The sequence below is a fragment of the Merops nubicus genome, unplaced genomic scaffold (assembly GCF_000691845.1).
Source record: "Merops nubicus isolate BGI_N331 unplaced genomic scaffold, ASM69184v1 scaffold10175, whole genome shotgun sequence".
NCBI classification, from domain to species: Eukaryota; Metazoa; Chordata; class Aves; order Coraciiformes; family Meropidae; genus Merops; species Merops nubicus.
Window position 1 is genome coordinate 12,581 of NW_008608950.1, and position 17,776 is coordinate 30,356.

Genomic DNA, 17,776 nt, shown 5'->3' on the forward strand with positions numbered 1-17,776 from the left:
GCATGTGTAAGTCGTGCTCATTCATGGTGGCTGACTTTGTCTCCTTTTAGATTGTGATGGATTTCAAGCACCCTGATGGCCATACAGCAGCGGTTATGCTGCCCCGATGCAGTTTGTTGGTGATGACTGGAGAATCCAGATACCTGTGGACACATGGGTATGTGTAAGAGTCCCTGCACTGCTGAAAACAGAAGAATAATATATGTTGCTTGCTTGCTTTGTTAATGGCTTTCTGTATTTAAAATTGCTCTGAATGAAGTAAAGTCAAGTTTTATAGCTAATACACAAATTTACTCTTCTGCTCAGATGCTGCTCAGGTTAAACTGAAAAAAAAAAAAAGGGATTTTAGGAAGCTAATTGCTGGTCCCTGAGCTGCAGTTTCCTGCTGCTGTCACAAGTGAAGTTTCGTTCAGAAATCACTCTCACTTAACATCTGTGGTGTGAAAGTCCTCGGTGACTCTGAGCTGGCAGAGAACTGATTGCAGTGTGATTAGCTTCACCATTTCCTTTCTCTTTTTTCAACCCACAGCTTTTCCCATTGGATTGTATATGCCAAAGGCTTTAGAGAAGAGCTGCCTTAAGAGAGTGACTTCCCCTGCACAGAGAGCATGAGGGTGCCAAAGGGGAGTCTTCCTGAGCTCTTCCCAGCTGCTTTAGGGACAATTTAGCTACTGATAAGGCTGCATTGTACTGAACAGATCTGGGATCCTAGAGAAGAGATTTCTTGAAATATGTCTTGAGGCTTTGCTTATTGTAGAGTTTAAATACGTGCTTTTTGAATCATGCACTGCTGGGAGATACTTACAGTAGGAGCTCTGAAATTGGCAAAAAAACTAAAACCTTGGTGAGCTCAGAGAATGACAGTAGTGCACTTCAGGATAATAGGGAAACCCTCATGTTGGACAGAAGCACCCATGGTAAATATTCCTTCCTTTGACCCAGACTGTCACTGGTTACAGCAGTCAATTGGAAACACTATCTACAGTCTTTGTAAATTAAATATCAAATCCTTTTATTGTCAGAAGGTTTTCTGCCTTTTAATTTTATTGGTTAATTTGTATTATGAAGAAGGGTGAATATGAACTCCCAAATGACCTTTACATTGTTCATTTTTATGGAGTACTTATACCACCTGTATTTTCCCGCATTAAGTTAAATAGTTGTAAAAAGCAGCTGGTACTCCTGACATGTATCATTACAGAAGCTCAGGGCAGTGAAGGTTTGTTTTATGGTATACAAGACTGAACATGGATACCAGTGTTATAAACTGTCAGTCGTCTTTTGGAAAGGTTATCTACAACTCTTGAGAAAGTAGTGCAGTTCCCATGTCAGTGATGTTGCTGGCCAGGAGAGTGGGGGGCCAGTCCCTAACCCTGGGTGTCAGGCAGTTCCATGGGGCTGGGCTGAGGGCACAGTGGGGTGTCAGCCCAAGGGTCAAGGCCCAGATCTGTGCAGCAGTGGCCACAGACAGAGCTGGGATACATCCAGGGCTGTAGCAGGGGCAAGGCCAAATGGGACAGCCTCTGTTTAAAAGGAGCTCCCAGGGTAAGGAGGGGTGGCCCTTGCTGAGACTTCTGGCTGTCTTCATTATGCCTTTCTCCAAGGACTTCAGCTCTGCTGTACCTAAGCTGGTCCTGGGCAGTCAAACTCCCAGGAGGGGGAAGGATGGACAGAGGGCATTTGCAGTACTTGCCAGCAGGCATTCAGGTCGAGGTAGTGTACCTGCTTATTAGAAACTGGAATGAGATTATTATTTAACTGGCTTGTACCTTCAAATGATGGTTGTCTTTTGAGAACCAATGACATAAACTACCTTTAAAACAAAAATCCCAGATGTTTCTACTCCTGTATAAGTTATTCCTGTCCCAGTGCTTGTCCACCTTTCCTAAAAACAGTTTTTCTGCATATTTTTAAAAGCAGTTGTGGATCAAGATACTCAACTCAGTAAACTTTCCATCGTGCTAGTAGAGCATACTACTGTAATCAACAAGATTAATCATCCAGCGAGTAAGAGTAGTTAATTCACTTGCATACATAACATCAGGGTGTATTTAAGGTCATGTGTGATGCCTTCTATCTGCTCCTCAGAAGTCAAATTAGAGAGCAAAAGGTTCCATTTGGGAATTATCCTGGACATTTTTTCACTGTGTATATTTGGATGCCAAGGGAATTACAGACTTCATTTTGACACTGTTAACAAAGTGCACAGGAAAAGGATTTTTGTTCTATTCTGTCTTAAAGAGAAACAAATGGTTAGGGAATAAGGTATACAGTGTCATGAAGGAAAGCAAAAGGTATGTGCTCTTTTTGTCTTATAGATGAAAGCAAAATTACAGCTTTTCTGATGAGATTCATTTGTGATATTTTTTCTGATGAGGTTGGGTGACCTGGGAAAACACCATTCCTGACACTGCAATAGTGAAACAACCTTGTGCCAAGCAAGAGGATGTGCAGCATTTTAGTTTTGACATTGGGAGTCCTGGTTTTAGTCCTGCCTTTATCAGGAGTTCTTGCTTGCAGTATGGATAAAAGGAAATTATGTAGTTTGAAACTATAACCTTGAAGAAGAAGACATTTTTGAAAATACTGATTGCTATGCTTAGCTTATTGCTGCAGGTACAAAAGAAAATCAAATAGAAAATCTACAAACTCAGAATTTTAAGTTCTCCTGTGCCAGGAGTCTTTGGCATCCTCAACTGATTATTTCATCACAGCTCCATTATCTGCCATGAACAAGGCAGTTCCTTGTTAGATCCCATGCTTTCCATGGCTGCCTTTGGGAGACTGGTTACTATTTGCCGGGCTGCTCTATGTCTCCTTTTGGCAACATCTAGATGGAGCATCAATGTGCTACTCCTTAATTTCCAGACAGAAAGGACCTGCACTCTTCTTACCCTGTGACTGGGTTAGAGATGGGCTTCCCCATGGCAGGAAAGATGGCATAGAGCAAAGTATGGGAGCGCTGATTGCTGGCTGCCTTCTCAGCTTTCACATCGTTCTTCTTGGCTAGGTACTGCTGCTGGTCAACAGTTTCACATGACCTGCAAAAAGGTTCAAGGGGAATTTGAAATGAGACTGAACGCTCTGCTTTATTAAAAGATCTGAGACACTTTTTCCTCCCTTTTGGCTCAATCTGTGAGGGTTAAACTCAGCTAACCAATATGGAAGTCAGTTTTATACTGAGAGTTCGTCCTGCTGGCAGTCCGCAGCTCTGAAAGGGCTTCACCAAGAGGCCAATCCCTTAGAGATGTTTTTGTGGTGGTGGTTGGTTGGTGTTTTTTTTCTTTCTTGAGGAAATTTCTGCATTGATTTCCTTGATGACCAAGTTCAGGAAGCATTTCGGTGTGACAGTAACAGCTTTGAAGCTCTAAGCTGTTTCTCAAAAGAGTTTCCATTTTGTTCCAAGAGTATCTACTTTTCCCTTGTGCAAATGATGGGAAACTACATGTGAGTGCAGCTGTTTCTTTTCTCTCATGTTGTATTCCACATTTTACTCTCACATTTTCCTCTTCTCAACTTTGAGAGCAATCCATTTGTATAACTATTAAAAATTCTTGGGTTTCATACTTTTCTGTAATGTCAACCTCTTAAAATTTTTGAAACTTTTGTTTCCAAATCATTTGCACTTTATTGGTTTTGTCCTTGCGAAAATGTTGTGTTCCAGCTAGATCTGTACCAAATCCAGAAGTAGTTTAAGAAGCTCTGCTACTGGTTTGCTTGATTGATGGAGAGTTTTTGGTCAAGAAAGATCTACAGCAGAGTTTCTCCCTTTAGGCATTTTGGCAAATCTTCCAAGTGCTACATTCTTTGCATCTTCTGATGTCAATAAATGGAAAAGCAATTCTGTTGCAAAGCAGAACTCATTGGAGAGGCCCATTTGTAGCAAGGAACTTCAATCTGCTAATCTAAAACTCAGCCAATTCTATACTTCTATAGCCATATCCACCATTTTAATAGTGTACTTTAACAAATAAATTGTTATATATATAAAATATGTAAAAAATACATAGGGCAACAGTCCTAGAAAAATAAAAAATCAGCCTTTATGGAAGGAGAGGATGAGAGGGAAGGGTAATGTAATTTTTTGCAATTTAACACTTTAACATTATTAATTTGTGTCAGCTCCTCTTTTTTTCTTTATTAAATTGAATAATTTGAGAACTGAGAAGCAGGAGTATATTGAATAGCATGTTGTAATCACACTTGTCACCTAAGAATTGCCTTCTTATAAAGATGAATTGGTGTTTTTCTGATGCAAATTGAATTATGCTTTTAATTTTGTGTTGCTTTGTTTTAGGATTACACCCCGAAAATATGATGTCATTCAAGCATCTGAGCTTAGGAAAAAAGTTGGAGCAATCACTGCTGATGCTGGAGATTTAACGCTAAATCGAAGGGAAACAAGGACATCATTTACATTCAGGAAAGTGAGGAGAAACCCTTGCAATTGCAGTAAGTGTCTTGAGGTGATCTTCAAGTCAAAATTGTTATTGATCACCACTATGTAAGCGTGGGTTTTTTTTGAGCAAACCAGTTTATCCTTTTGGGTGGTTTTGGCAGTCCTGGTAGCCATTCCTGAATGGCTGAGGGTTAGGCATACTATAGGGCATGAACTGGTTGCATCCGTGTAGTTGCTGGACTTTCTTTTTACAGGAAGTTCTACTGCAGAGCCAGGCACATAATCTGGAATTTTGCATTTCATGGGGACCTCAAATGCCAGAAAAATGTAACAAAATAGAAGGTAGCTACTGTTCTTTAGGTTTCTGTCAGTTTTGCATATTTTTTTATTTGAAGGGGGGTGGTTTTGTGAAAGTAAGACCATGAGGGAAGGAGAAGCAGTCAGATCTGCAGGGATAAAGCCGTGTAAGTGCTGTAGGGCAATGCAGGTAATAATAGGTGGGTGGCTCAATGACTGCACGGAGTTGAAGTCCATTTGTGCCCTCAAAACAGAATTTCAGAGGCTGAATTGCAATGATGTCATGATCTTTGGTATTAGGGATGCTGTCTCAGTTTTGAAAACCTAAACCTTGTTACCAGGATGAGTGATCACTGCAGATAGCCTCGGGTGTACATGGGTAGGTTGCTTAAGGCCATCAAACATTTCTGCAGTTTGACCTGCACGTCGGTTTTTAAAAGGTAATGAAGCATTTCTTGCATTTTAATTTTAGTTTGCTAATTAAGTTTAACCAAAAAAGGAATTAGTTATACAAAAATAAGAATTTTTTTGTCTGTTGCTATGTCTAGTTTACCCATCTGTCTGTGACAGCCAGAAACGACAGCAGAGAGAGGTACAACCTGCATTTCCCCACAGCGAGGTGGAAGCCTCAAGGCTGGAGCAGGAATACGTGCACAAGGTGTATGAAGAGATCGCCACACACTTCAGCAGCACCAGGCACAGCCCATGGCCCCAGATTGTGGAGTTTCTCAGGTCCCTCCCAAAAGGGTCGATAGTGGCTGATGTTGGTTGTGGTAATGGGAAGTATCTAGGCATCAATGAGGATCTGTACATGGTAAGTAGCAGCTACTGTCATTTTTTGTCACTGGTGCTAGTGTTTATTCCATTGTGCAGTTCTAGCATGTTGGGAGTTTCAGCTGGGGGAAGCATGCCAACACAACACAACAGAAAGCTCTTTCCTGGTCCAAAATCAATTACCAGTTGTGTTGGGCTTCCACATCCATTCATTGTGTGTGCATTCCCCTCTTCTTTTTTCGAAGCCACTTTTGCTTTGCAAATCAAAAATGTTACCAAAAAAAAAAATCATGGGTGCAGTGGACTGAAAAAATGTAATGGATGCTTTAGCCTTTGTTGTTGTTGTTGAATAAGCTCATTAAAAGAGAAAATGATTGGGCAGTTTGAATGCTTCCAAAAAGTTTTTCACTTGACTAGTGGGTTGGGAATGCAGTGTACGTATCCCTGAGATCTCCATGGGCAGCACTACTTTTCATATATCCCCTTCAGTTCCCTTTGGCCTGGTGGTGTGGCTCGTTTGTGAATGATGTCACATCTGGCTGTCCCACCTTTGACTCTGCGCCTGTGCTCAGTAAATATGCCAACATAAAATTCATGGAGAAGTCTCAACTTCAGAGATTTCTGGCCTTTCTATCATTTCCTTTCCTTCACTTTCAGACAGTTCTGACATCATTCTTGCTGATGTTCTCATCAGCTTCTCTGTCTCACAGTCTGTACTTGGCCCAATTTTACTTTTTTGCCTTCCTATAGAGAGACATGAAGCACATACAAATGTGAACCAAGAGGTAGTTTTTATTGCAAATATTTCAAAGATGTTTTTGCAAGGGTCAAACTTGCTGTTGTTTTTACTCAAATCTTTCTGAGAGGTGTGCATTATGGTATCTGTTCTTCCCTGTTCCGGAACTGGCTGGTTCTTTCACGTGCTTGTACTATGAAACACTTTGACATCCATCAGGCTTGAAAATTCTATGTAAGGCAAAACATTCATTATTAATAATAAAAGTCAGATGTGTTTGTTTCAGGAGTTTCTATCCTGCTATTTATATTCGGCTATAAAACATCAGTTGTTATTTACAGCCTTGTCTGTATTAGTAATGGATTTATTTCTCTTACTGTTCTTATAAGCTAGAACAAAGTCAACTGATTTATAAGTAGGCCTGTTTATGCCTGACTGCTGTAGTCTGAAAATGATTATTAATGTTCAGTGCATTTCAGTCTTTCACTTCTGACTCCTGTAAGAAAAATGGAGTCAAGTGTGCAGGGTTACAGAATGTGCTTCATATGTAAGATGCATCATTGGGATAAAGGAAGAGCTCTCTAGATGCAGGGTGTCAGTTTTGTCCCTCATTTATTCCTCTTGACTTGGCAACATAAAATCCAGGCAGACACCTAATATGCTGCAGCCTTCCTTTCACAGCAACAGCTGGGGCCCTTGGTAAGTTTCTGTGGACAGTGCACTGGCGCTCTTAGCCTAGGTCATAGAGTCATAGAATGGTTTGGATTGGAAGTGACTTTAAAAATCATCTAGTTCAACCCCCCCTGCCTTGGGAGCAGGGGTATGTAACCCTAGACCAGGTTGTTCAAAGCCCCAAGAACTTCCTTACATCTGATCTAAATCTACTCTCTTTCAGTTTAAAGCCATTACCTTTTGTCCTATCTCTGTATGCCCTTGTAATAAGTCCCACTCCAGCTTTCTTGCAGGACACCTTTAAGTGCTGGAAGGCTGCTCTAAGGTTTCCCCAGAACCTCCTCTTTTCAGGCTGAACAAACCCAGCTCTCTCAGCCTGTCTTCACAGGGGAGGTGCTTCAGCCCCCTGATAATTTCTGTGGCCCTCCTCAGGACCTGCTCCAACAAGTCCACATCTGTCTTATGTTGGGGGCCCCAGAGCTAGATGTATTACTCCAGATGAGATTTCACTAGAGTAGAGTAGAAGGGGAGAATCAGCTCCCTTGATCTGCTGGCCATGGTTCTTTTGATGCAGCCCAGGATACAGTTGGCAAATGTCCTGTTGGGATGGAAGTAATAAAGCAGTGCTATGAAATTGGGAGTTAGAGATTGGGTAGAGCACTGTTAGTCAGGCTGCGTGGCTTGGAGTGTTTTGACTCACAAATACTGGAAACCTGATGCAAGATGCAAGCACTTTCTGAAGGCAAGAGATGTGCTCTAAAGTTCAGTGTACATTTTTAGACAAGATACTTTAGATAGCAATGCTAATGATAGATCAAAGCTGAGAACTCTTTTGATGGTTTTAATCTTCAGGCACTGTCTGAAAACATCTCCACTGTGGCCTGTGCTATTGTGTCTGGTTCATTTTCTTTGGGTGATTACATCTAGCATTATCTCCTTGAGTATCTGTGTGACAGCAAAATGCACAAGTCCAGCTACGCTCAGCCAAAATGACAGCACGGTAATGGCTGTATTAATCTGACATGGTGAAAGAGCAGCAATTTTGTGACAAACAGGTTCAGATTGAGAATGTTGGAGGGAAAGGTGGAATCCAAGCCTGATGTAGTTGGAACAAAGACTGGAGAAAGAAAAGACTGGAAAAAGATTGAAATCAAGTTCCAGATTACTTGCTGTCTTGCCCAGCTTTTTTCTTGTTTGAATGAATGCAAATGAGAGAAATGGTTTTAGGTGTGTTTTTGTTTTTCCCCCACCCCCCCACACACACACAATTCCCTCCTCACCCAACCTCATTTTTGGGAATTATTTTACCAATTTATATTTAAGTGCTTTCAAGCCTAATATTCTTATCTGTAAGCAGGGTTTTTATTTTTACAGAATGCTATGTTTCAGCCTTAGTCATCCTACCCACAAGAGTTGCATTCCAGAAACATCATTGCAAAGTATCTTATCAATTTTTGAGTCTGTCTCCTAGTTTCCAGTGTTCAGGTAGGTGTGGTGATGTGTAAATCCCCACAGAAATGTGAAGCATCTGCACGTGGCTAGGGTGTGAGTGAAAGACATTGAAGGCTGTCATTTTTGTGGTTTACATTTTTAATTGGACTGATAAACTGATGGGAAATCCAGTTACCAACTGAAAATGCCATTGGATTAGTTATATTTTCTTTATGTATAGAAATTACTCTCCTTGCCAGGATACTAATGTTAGGAAGAAAAATGCTGTTGATGCAGGAGCCCAAAGGGTTTGCTTTAATACAGCCATTCCTTTTTCTGTAGTGTGTGTCATACACAGGTAACCGGTAGCCTAGCTTGTACTTCACATGCCCTGGTAAGACAGCTCTTCGCTGCAAGATGTGTGCCTCTGTTTTCTCCATTGCTGTCCCAAACTGGGATCCACTGGAACTGTATGGAAGTTTGATTTTGCCAGGGTGGAGGAAAGGGAATATTTGCTGCAGTATGGTTTCGTAATGGTAGGTGGGTTTTAGTTGCATTGAGTCCATATTGACTGAGAACAGATTCCTATTTAAAGGACTTAGTGGTGGGTAAAAGCAAGAAGGACAAAACTAATTGGTAAATGTATACCTGGAGCAAGTTCACTGTATTGTAACAATTGGAGGGCAGGGAGGAACCTTTCCTGCCCTTTTCTCTCAGTGAATAGGAGTCATTAACATGATCTGGGAGGAGAGCTCAGAAGGCACAGGGCAACAGCAGCACAAAACTAGAATGAACACTGAAGTGCTCAACTTGGCTCTGACACTTTGTCATTGAGAAATGAACTTCACGTTTTAGATGTAGCTCTTTGTTTCCACAGACACTCTGAGTGTACGCAGTGGAAAACCAAAGCACTACCTGGAGGAAATGCTGAAGGCCTGACTCAGACTGGCTGGAGCAAGATTCGTCTGTCTTGCTGTGGCTGTGCTGGTGTCTCTTTTCCTACGTGTGTGCGCGTGTTTACTGGAACATAATTTGCTTCCTTGAGGCTCTCATGCCATTAGTTATAGCTGAGGTATTTCTTCAAGGAGGCACATAATTCCATTTGGATTTGAGAATTAGATGTTGTTTTCTTCATCAGTTTCTAATGTGCTGAATCAATCAGGTTTCCAGATACTTAAATGAACTAATTCTACTAGGTAGGTAGTTGTAAGGAGATAATGTAGAAAGAAAATACATAATGGTGGACAACATGGACCTGTCTTCACCTGTCTTTATTTAAGCTTGCAAGAGGGTTTATCTCTTGCAGATTTGCAGCACCATTACAAAGAAAGCTATTTATGTAGCATCTTTTGTCCCCTAATGATCTCCTCCAAAACTGCATTAAATGGATTTTATAAAACTTAGTTTGTCTACTCCTGGCTGAAATGGTGGAAGTGAAGGTGCCTGGGAACAGGAGAGGAGTAGTGGGATAGCTGCATCTGATATGCTGTTCCCAGGAAGCCATTATAGAGCTGCTGCAAACTCAGGTGTTACATTTCTTCCTTCCTTCCCTTACCCTCTTGGACCTTAGCCTTTTTTTGATAAAGGTTTGGGTTACCCAGTATGCCCTAAAGAGAGGGTGCTGTATGACAGAAGGATGACGTGCATTTGCCTCATGTAAGTTTTGTGTTTGCTGGGGTTCCAGCAGCAGAGTTAGAGGCTTCCATACCAATACAGATTTCCTGGCTTAAAACAAGAGTTAGATGCAGTTAGTGTTTATCCAGATACAATGAAAATCAGTGCCTGAGATTCCTGTTAAAAATGTAAGTGGACCTCCAGCACATAGTTACCATTGGCCACTCTGACTCCTGTGAACCACTGTCCACATCACAAAAAGACGCAAGGAGGGGTGGAGGTACCTGCCAAAAGGGCAGGGGTGTGAGAATGGCTGCCTGGAGTAAATGCTGAGAAACCTGAGGGGCCAGCCTCCTCTGGGGGAATACTGAACGGCCTGGAGCAGCTTGCTGAGAAGTGGGCTCACCAAGGGGTGCATTCAGCTGTGTATAGTCAGCGTGCTGTTTGGGATACATAGGAGAAACTGTGCGGTTAGGAAGAGTTGAGTTTAGGGTCTCTGCCCCTTGCTGTAAATATTTTCTATACTCACAAAAATCAAAGATGGGCTCATTTTCCAGCTGTAAGCTGGCATTGCACCACTGAAGTTAGCTGCTTTTTGATAGCTTATTGTTTTCTAAGCGACGGAAAACAATGTATTTTGGTTTTTTGATAAACAGACATTTCTTGTAAGCTAGCAAATGCAGGAATGTGGTGATTATGATGCTTTAAAAGTACCGTGCAGAGATAATTCTAGTAAGGATGTGAAATTTGCTTAGCTTGCGCACCAGGCATATCTGTGATGACTCCCTGTATTCAGCATTTATACATAGCACCTATTATGATGCTCACATTTACAACCATGTAAAGTTTTAGCCTAATATACCTATTCTAGAGCAGCTGTACATTCAAAGTGATCACTCTCAAGGTCTCTATTTAAATTGGGAAACAGAGTCTGGTTTGAATGTAGATTCACTTTAAGTGTGACGATACAAGTAAGCTTGGCTTCGTAATTATTTGATATAATTTAGATGCAAATGAGGACTTCACATTCTGGCAGTTATGCCTTTGTTCTCATTTGCAGTTCACTGGATTTCATCAACATCCAGTGTAGTCCTTTCTAAGGTCTTTTTTGCAGGGGGGGATTGAGTTCTGTTATCCAGCCTGTTTTTACTATTGATGCGTGGAGCCAAAGCGATTCTCTCTGGGGAAAGCTTGTTGTCAATGGAAGTTGCAAATACTTTTCTCCCTCCTTCTGCCAGCAGTGAATTTGTTCCTTTGAGTTTTATTAAATACTGCATGCTAATGTCTTAATTGCAAAAAGTAGTTGAAGGCACTGGTAATGAGGTGTGGAATCTTTAACATGCAGGTTGTCAGCAAAATCCATTCCATGATGAGAGTAATTTAAAGACTCTTCAGTTGGCTTCCAGTGTGAAATGATGGGGATTTATGTTTACTTGCAAGTAAACAAGAGTTTCCTTTTTTTATTCATAAATAACACTATTCACTCAGTGCTTCAGTAAACGCAGAGATGAGGCCAAGAAATAAATAGGAAGAAGGCAATGCAAGGATTGATCTTTTCAGGACTGTTTAGAGCTAATTGACGTGAAAATATGTATGTATTCATAGTATTGGTTTTGTAGAGGATTATATTGGGTTGTCAGGGTGGCATTTTTACAGCCATTTAATTTACTTTGGACCGAAAGTCAGGGGCCTGACAAGAAAGCATCTCACCTGAAAGCTTTCAGAACATATAACTGGAACAGAATCCTGGTTTTCTCCAGAACTGTAGTGGTAGACTGAAAGCTAAAATGATTTGAACAAATAAAATGAAAATTTATGATGGCAAATAAATATATTTTCATTAATCATTACAAAAGAGATTTTTAATTTTAGCAGTAGTATTGTCTCTGCTGTGTTGATTAACCAGAGCAAGTTGTTTGCTGTTCTTCTTGCATCAAGTATGGTTTAGTATTCTTTTCTGTGTCAAATGCAATAAATATTGTCAGCAGTAATTACTTAGGATTCTGAATCTGTTCCCTGCTATCTCCTTGCTGCCGATCATTGAAAACAAAAATAAATTTAATATTCTTATGCAAGCCAAGTTTGATGTATGACTCGCTAGCAGGGCTGTGGTTTGAGCATTCAACGTGCGTGACAGGCATGAAAATGAGGGTGGTGCATGTCTCGCTCGGCTTGTTCTTGCGGAAGGGTCTTGATCCATTTGGATTTATTTGTTTTATGCAAGCACATAAACTTCTTACGGATTATTTTTCTTGCTGTCTTTGTCTTGGACACTGGGCAAGGTTCAAAGAGGATAAAAAAGACATTTATTAATGAGATGTCCTGAAATGGTTCCTAAGGGGCACTTCGTTTGGACAGTACAGAACCTTGGAAAATAATGTTGTGCTTAAATTTTTGTGGATTATGATACTGGGGGCAAAGGGAACTGTACCTGAGCACTTCCTTACTTAAACTGAAATGATGAGACCTGGGAGATGAGTGAAGCTGTGTGACATATTTCAGTATGGCCACCAAAGTCACCAGGCTGCACTTTACACTTGCAGATTCAGCTTTGGTTGAGTTCAGTATTTGTCTGCTTCAAGTGTTGTGAGGTTACAAGTGGCAGTCAAAGGAAAAGAAAGCACTGAGGTTAGGTCACTTCTTGTTTTGCCAGTTTCAGGGTACCTTATGAGCCAGTTTTGAGGAAATGTTGGGTTGAAACCTGCTCTGTCTTAAGCTGGTTCAAAGTCAGGGTGCTATAATAAGCTGTCTAATATCCAGTCAGCCATCTTTGTTTTAAGTAAGTGTCAGGAGTTGTTTTTTTTTTAGTTTTTATCTATACTTAGGTACCATATATTCCTTTAACTTAAGGCTGCTTCCTCACACTTGTTTTTATTTTAAACTAAAATGTGTTGCTTCAGTGGGAGACTGATGGGGTTATTACTGTAAGCACCAAGTGAAAACCATTTTCCAGTGTTGTAAGTCTCTTCTTATGAAAAGCACAATGAAAGGCGTTGTGTTCCAGGTGGGCTGTGATCGCAGCAAATCCCTGGTGGGTATCTGTGGGGAGAAGGATTTGGAGGCGTTGGTCTGCGACGCGCTGTCGGTGCCGGTGCGCAGCGGCTCCTGCGACGCCCGCCTCTCCATCGCCCTCATCCACCATCTCTCTACAGCGGTAAGTGCCCCCTCCCTGCCCTGCAGAGCTGCTGGCCCCACAGGAAGCTGCCCGTTTGGGCTCACGTAGAGAAGAACAAAACTGGGAGAGACCAAAGGCCTACGTTTGGTGTGAGCAGTTGTCAGAGTGCAGTTAAGCTGTCCTGCTGCTGTTTGTCAGATGCCCTTGCTCTTCCTGACACTTTGATCTAGGTGTTTCATTTTCATCTGCTTACAGTTAATGGCACTGGAGAAGGGGGTTCTGCTTTGGGAGTCAAGAGATGTTATTTCCCAGCAAAAGTCTTGAGTAGATCTCATGGGTTGCTGGTTTGTTTTTTTTTTTTTTTTTTTTTCCCTGTCTCTGTGCCTTCATTGTCCATCTGTAAATGACAGGAACACTACTCACTACTTGCCCAGGTGGTGTAATCTTCTCCTGGCAGGAACTCTGTGATTGTAAAAAGCTTCTAGACCAAGCAGCTGTAATCTTAGGTGGAGCCCACTGGTCTCTCCATACCAGACGTACAGCTGGTGTTTCCAAACCCAAGACAAAAACAGTAGGAAGAAGTCTGTTTTGGAGAAGGCTGCCATATCTTTGGGTTATCAGAAGACCTCTTAAGTGATAAATCTGACACCTTTGGGTGCAGACTTAGGTTGTGTATCATGGTATGGTAGATTTGAGTCTGGGATGCTGAGCACCCTTCTTGAAGAGGAATGTGTCATTTCCAGCTGGGCTGTTATGTCCGAGAAATCCTGCTCAGCACAACACTATTTCCAAATGGAAAGAGAATCATACAATTATTTAGGTTGGTAAAGACCTTTAAGGCTATCAAGTCTAACCTCTAACACAGCATTGCCAAGCCCACCATTAAACTATGTCCCTAAGCACCACGTCTACATGTCTTTTAAATACCTCCAGGGATGGTGATTCCACCACTTCCCTGGGCAGGCTGTTCCAGCGCTTGACAACCCTTTCAGGGAAGAAATTGTGTTTTGGTGACGTTTGTCTTAGCTTGCACATAGTGAATGACTACATTATGAATGCAAATGCACAGTGGAAAAAAAATTCCTCTGATTTTTATTGTATCTTGGGACAGGATGGGAAGGAGGAGTTGCTGCCATTCCGTTCTCCTGTCTTCTTTAGCTTCACACTTTTGCTTTTCCTTTATAGGAAAGGAGACTGGCTGCCCTCCGTGAGCTGGCCCGGCTTCTGAGACCTGGTGGAACAGCACTCATTTATGTCTGGGCAATGGAACAAGAATACAAAAACCAGAAGTCTAAATACCTTAAGGAAAAGAATGGTAGTAAAGGCAAAGCAGAGGAAATCGATACTGACACAGCCCAGAGACCACTTTGTGGTGAAATGCCTGATAGCAGCAGCCCAGACTCACCATGTTCTGACCAACTCCTTAATGACTGGAAGGATGAAGGCTGTGGTGCAAAGCCAGTGGCAGACTCTAGACTGCCTGTTCACACTAACCGAACCTCCTTTCACTCTCAGGATTTGCTGGTTCCCTGGCACCTGAAAAGTGGCACTAAAAAAAAAGGGGAAGGTGTTGGTACAGTGTTGTTTCCAGATGGCTCCAAGGAATCCAAAGAACTCAGCCCCATTTTCCACCGTTATTACCATGTCTTCTGTGAAGGGGAACTGGAGGCATTGTGCAGATCCCTGGATTGTGTGAGGGTTCAGAAGAGTTACTATGATCAGGGAAACTGGTGTGTGGTTCTGGAGAAATTGTAGCCTGTGTTGCTTCCTCTACTATCTGTGTTTTTTTTTTCTACAGTGTGAAAGGTATTTTTAATGCAAGCGACTGCCATTGCCTCTCTTAAAATAGCAGAATAAAGAATGAGTCAATAACAGTAACCAGCACTGTGTGCTTATTAACAAAGTAACAGCCAAACTCAGGTAATATCTCTGCAGGGGGGTTATTTTACACAGTGAAGAGGATTAAGTAGAGAAGTACTGGCTGTGGAAATGAGTAAGGCCAATGTTGAACTTCTAAAAGACCAAGGGCCTGGTCTTCCTTCTCACACCAGTTTATGCTGGTATAGCTGTAGTGGCTTCCTGGCAGCCCACAGCTAATTGAGCTCTGGGCAGGGAAGGTAAAGCTGTGTGCAGTAGAAAACTGAGTTGAGAAGGAGGGCATGAGTGGCATGTGAAACAGTTTAGCTGAAGAGTCAAAATGTTGCCTGAAGTTCAGTCCTGCTTTTTTTTTTGATGTCTGTCAGGGGTCACAGATCTCTTTCTGCTTGGAATTTACTCTCCATTGTTGTAATAATGTTTTCCTCCAGGGGAACTGGAAAGCCAGTGGGGATACCACAGCCCTATGCTTGACCCTCAAGCATCTACAGTTCATGCTGTCACTCCCTGGATTTCTCTATCTCTTCATTCTAGTGTTGTTCAAAAGGTGAATGCCTGCCTTCCTGTGAGTACAGGGCTCTGTGCCTGTAGCACCAGGACTTGTGGGGTGAGGTGAAGCTCAGATGCCCCTGTGGTGGTGGGGGAGGGAATCAACAACAAAAACCAGCAGGAAAAACACTGAAGGTCATATTGGTGCAAATTTTCTGCAGGGTATTGTCAACCTCTAAATGTTGCCATTGTTACAGGTTTTATTTATTGTACTCCCAAATAAGAACTAGAGTAGAGGGGAAGTGGTGCTGGGCTGCCTGACTCACAGGAGTTATCACTGCCGTTGCCGGCAGGGACTGGCATAATTTATTTATACACAGCTCTTGTGCTATCAAAGGAGCTGCTGCCTGCAATGTGTTTCCAGAACTCAAATAAAATGGATTGGCTTTTGCAGGGTGAGTGGCTGTTGGCTTCTGGAAAGCAGTACTGCCAGACCATGCCCTCATTGCTCTTTTCAGTGGTTCATCACCTGTAGCTGTAGCAAGATCTGTGGTATAGGCAGGTCACTGCTGCCCTGACTAATGGCATCTAAACCAGGGTGCCCATCTTGAATAGTGTGGGGACTTGGAGGAGAGCTGTGTGCTCTTGGCCTACTCCTGCCTGTCTCAGACTTGCAGGTTAAAGGCTGCTGTGCTGGCAGCTTGCTCGCCTAGGATCTGCCATTTTTCCCCATCATGTAATGGAGAAAATCTGAGGGGAATGATGGTGGTAAGAAAGGATCTTGCTGCCACCACATTGCATCTGGTCTGTGGCTTGCTGTCTGCTTCCAAAGAGTCCTGGGGAAGAAGATCTCATTCCTCAGCTGTACATGTTGTCCATGTAGCAGCAGCCCTGCCCTAGCTGATTTCTGTGCTTTGAGCCACATGGAGGCGTGTCCATGGCAGACGAGTCTTCTTGGGCATATTCAGCAGTTGGTTTGCACACATTCAGTAAAATGCCATGTAGCTGGGAAGCATTGGGCTTCCTGTACATGTGCGTTTTGTCTCGAGGTATTGTGGCAGGTGGCTAGCTTATGCAGGAGGAGCCTTCCTTTCTCCTTGATAACATCTGTGGTCAGACTGTTGGGCATTGCTAATCCAGACCCAGTGATGTGAGCAGGCCCTGCTGCCAGGGGAGATGTGGTGCTGGAAAGTGGAGAACTAACAGTGACTGTTGATTGTGCAACTCGCTGAACAGTGCTCTGGGTGTGCAGGCACCTGGGGGAAGACACTTGTCACTCCAAGCCTTCACTGAAGCAAGGAAGTCCAAGATGGGAAGCAAAGCATGAAGTAAACTGGTTGATGGCACAGGCAGAGATGGGCACGTGATCCGCTCCCTGACTTCATTGCAGGACCAAGCTCCCCCTCTAACGTTAAAGCATTTACAGCATAGCAAGCTCTTCATTTCCCACCTCCAGCCAAGTGCCTCCTCCCTCCCTTGCCCAGCGTGGGGCTTCCCCACAGTGTGGAGTGTGAGGGGCTGATGGTGGCTCTCGCACTCGGTAGGGAGGCTCCCAGGCGTTAGTGTGGCTTGCGGGCAGCGGTCGCTTGTGCGTGATACTCAGTAGGCCCGGTACCTGTTCTCTGGTTTTTCTTCCTCCTTTGCCCCACGTCTGTCTCTTACCAATCACTGGATTTTGGTGTTTCCCATTTTCCTTCTCTCCCTTTGGCCTGGAGGGGAACCTGCTTGCCCTTGCTGCTGCTCACAGCTGCCGTGCCGTGGGGCAGAGAGCAGCTCTGGGAGGGCACGTGGGAGGGTGCTGTGCTGGTAGTTACCCTCAGCAAACAGCAACACCAACTAACGCATTTCCAAGCTAATAAAACTTCAGGAGGCAAATCAGCTGTGAGACTTGGGTGATTATTTTACTTCTGTGTGGCATTACATGCTGCTGAGAAGCCTGCCTACCAGCTGTTAAGACCGTGTTGTGTTTTGGAGGGGTGCCTCAGTGTGCGTTCTCCCCTTTGGGACCTTCCCAGGCGGCTGCATTTCCCACCGAGGACTGGCTTTCAGAAGGGCCCTGCATGACACAGTTGTGCATCGAGGCCCCTGAGCTGGGCTCAGTGCTGGGGTGCTGCGTTTGGGTGCAGCAGCACACTCCGCTCCCAGGTGGGCTGTGGGACCAGAGCTAGCCCAGATGCCTCCCCTGCAACGTGCCACAGCATCGGAGGGCAGGGACAGCCTCTGACTGGTGTCTCTGCAGTGACTAACTCACTAGATTGGGCTGCCTGTTCTTTCTGATTACTGTGGGTTGCATTCATGTAGAAGAAGGCAGGAGGACCACATCTCTTACCCTCCATCTGCACGGCCTTGAGTTTGCGGGTGCCTGGATTCCTGC

General features: G+C 43.2%; 1 protein-coding gene across 1 annotated transcript; it reads left to right on the top strand.

Annotated features, from left to right (window-relative positions):
* Positions 1-50: 50 nt before the first annotated feature.
* ALKBH8 (alkB, alkylation repair homolog 8 (E. coli)) lies at positions 51-14,793 on the top strand (the record flags this gene model as incomplete). Its single annotated transcript, XM_008940433.1, has 5 exons — positions 51-157; positions 4,298-4,452; positions 5,245-5,510; positions 12,928-13,077; positions 14,224-14,793. Coding segments are annotated over 5 exons (1,248 nt in total), but the record flags the coding sequence as incomplete, so codon positions are not given.
* Positions 14,794-17,776: the final 2,983 nt, after the last annotated feature.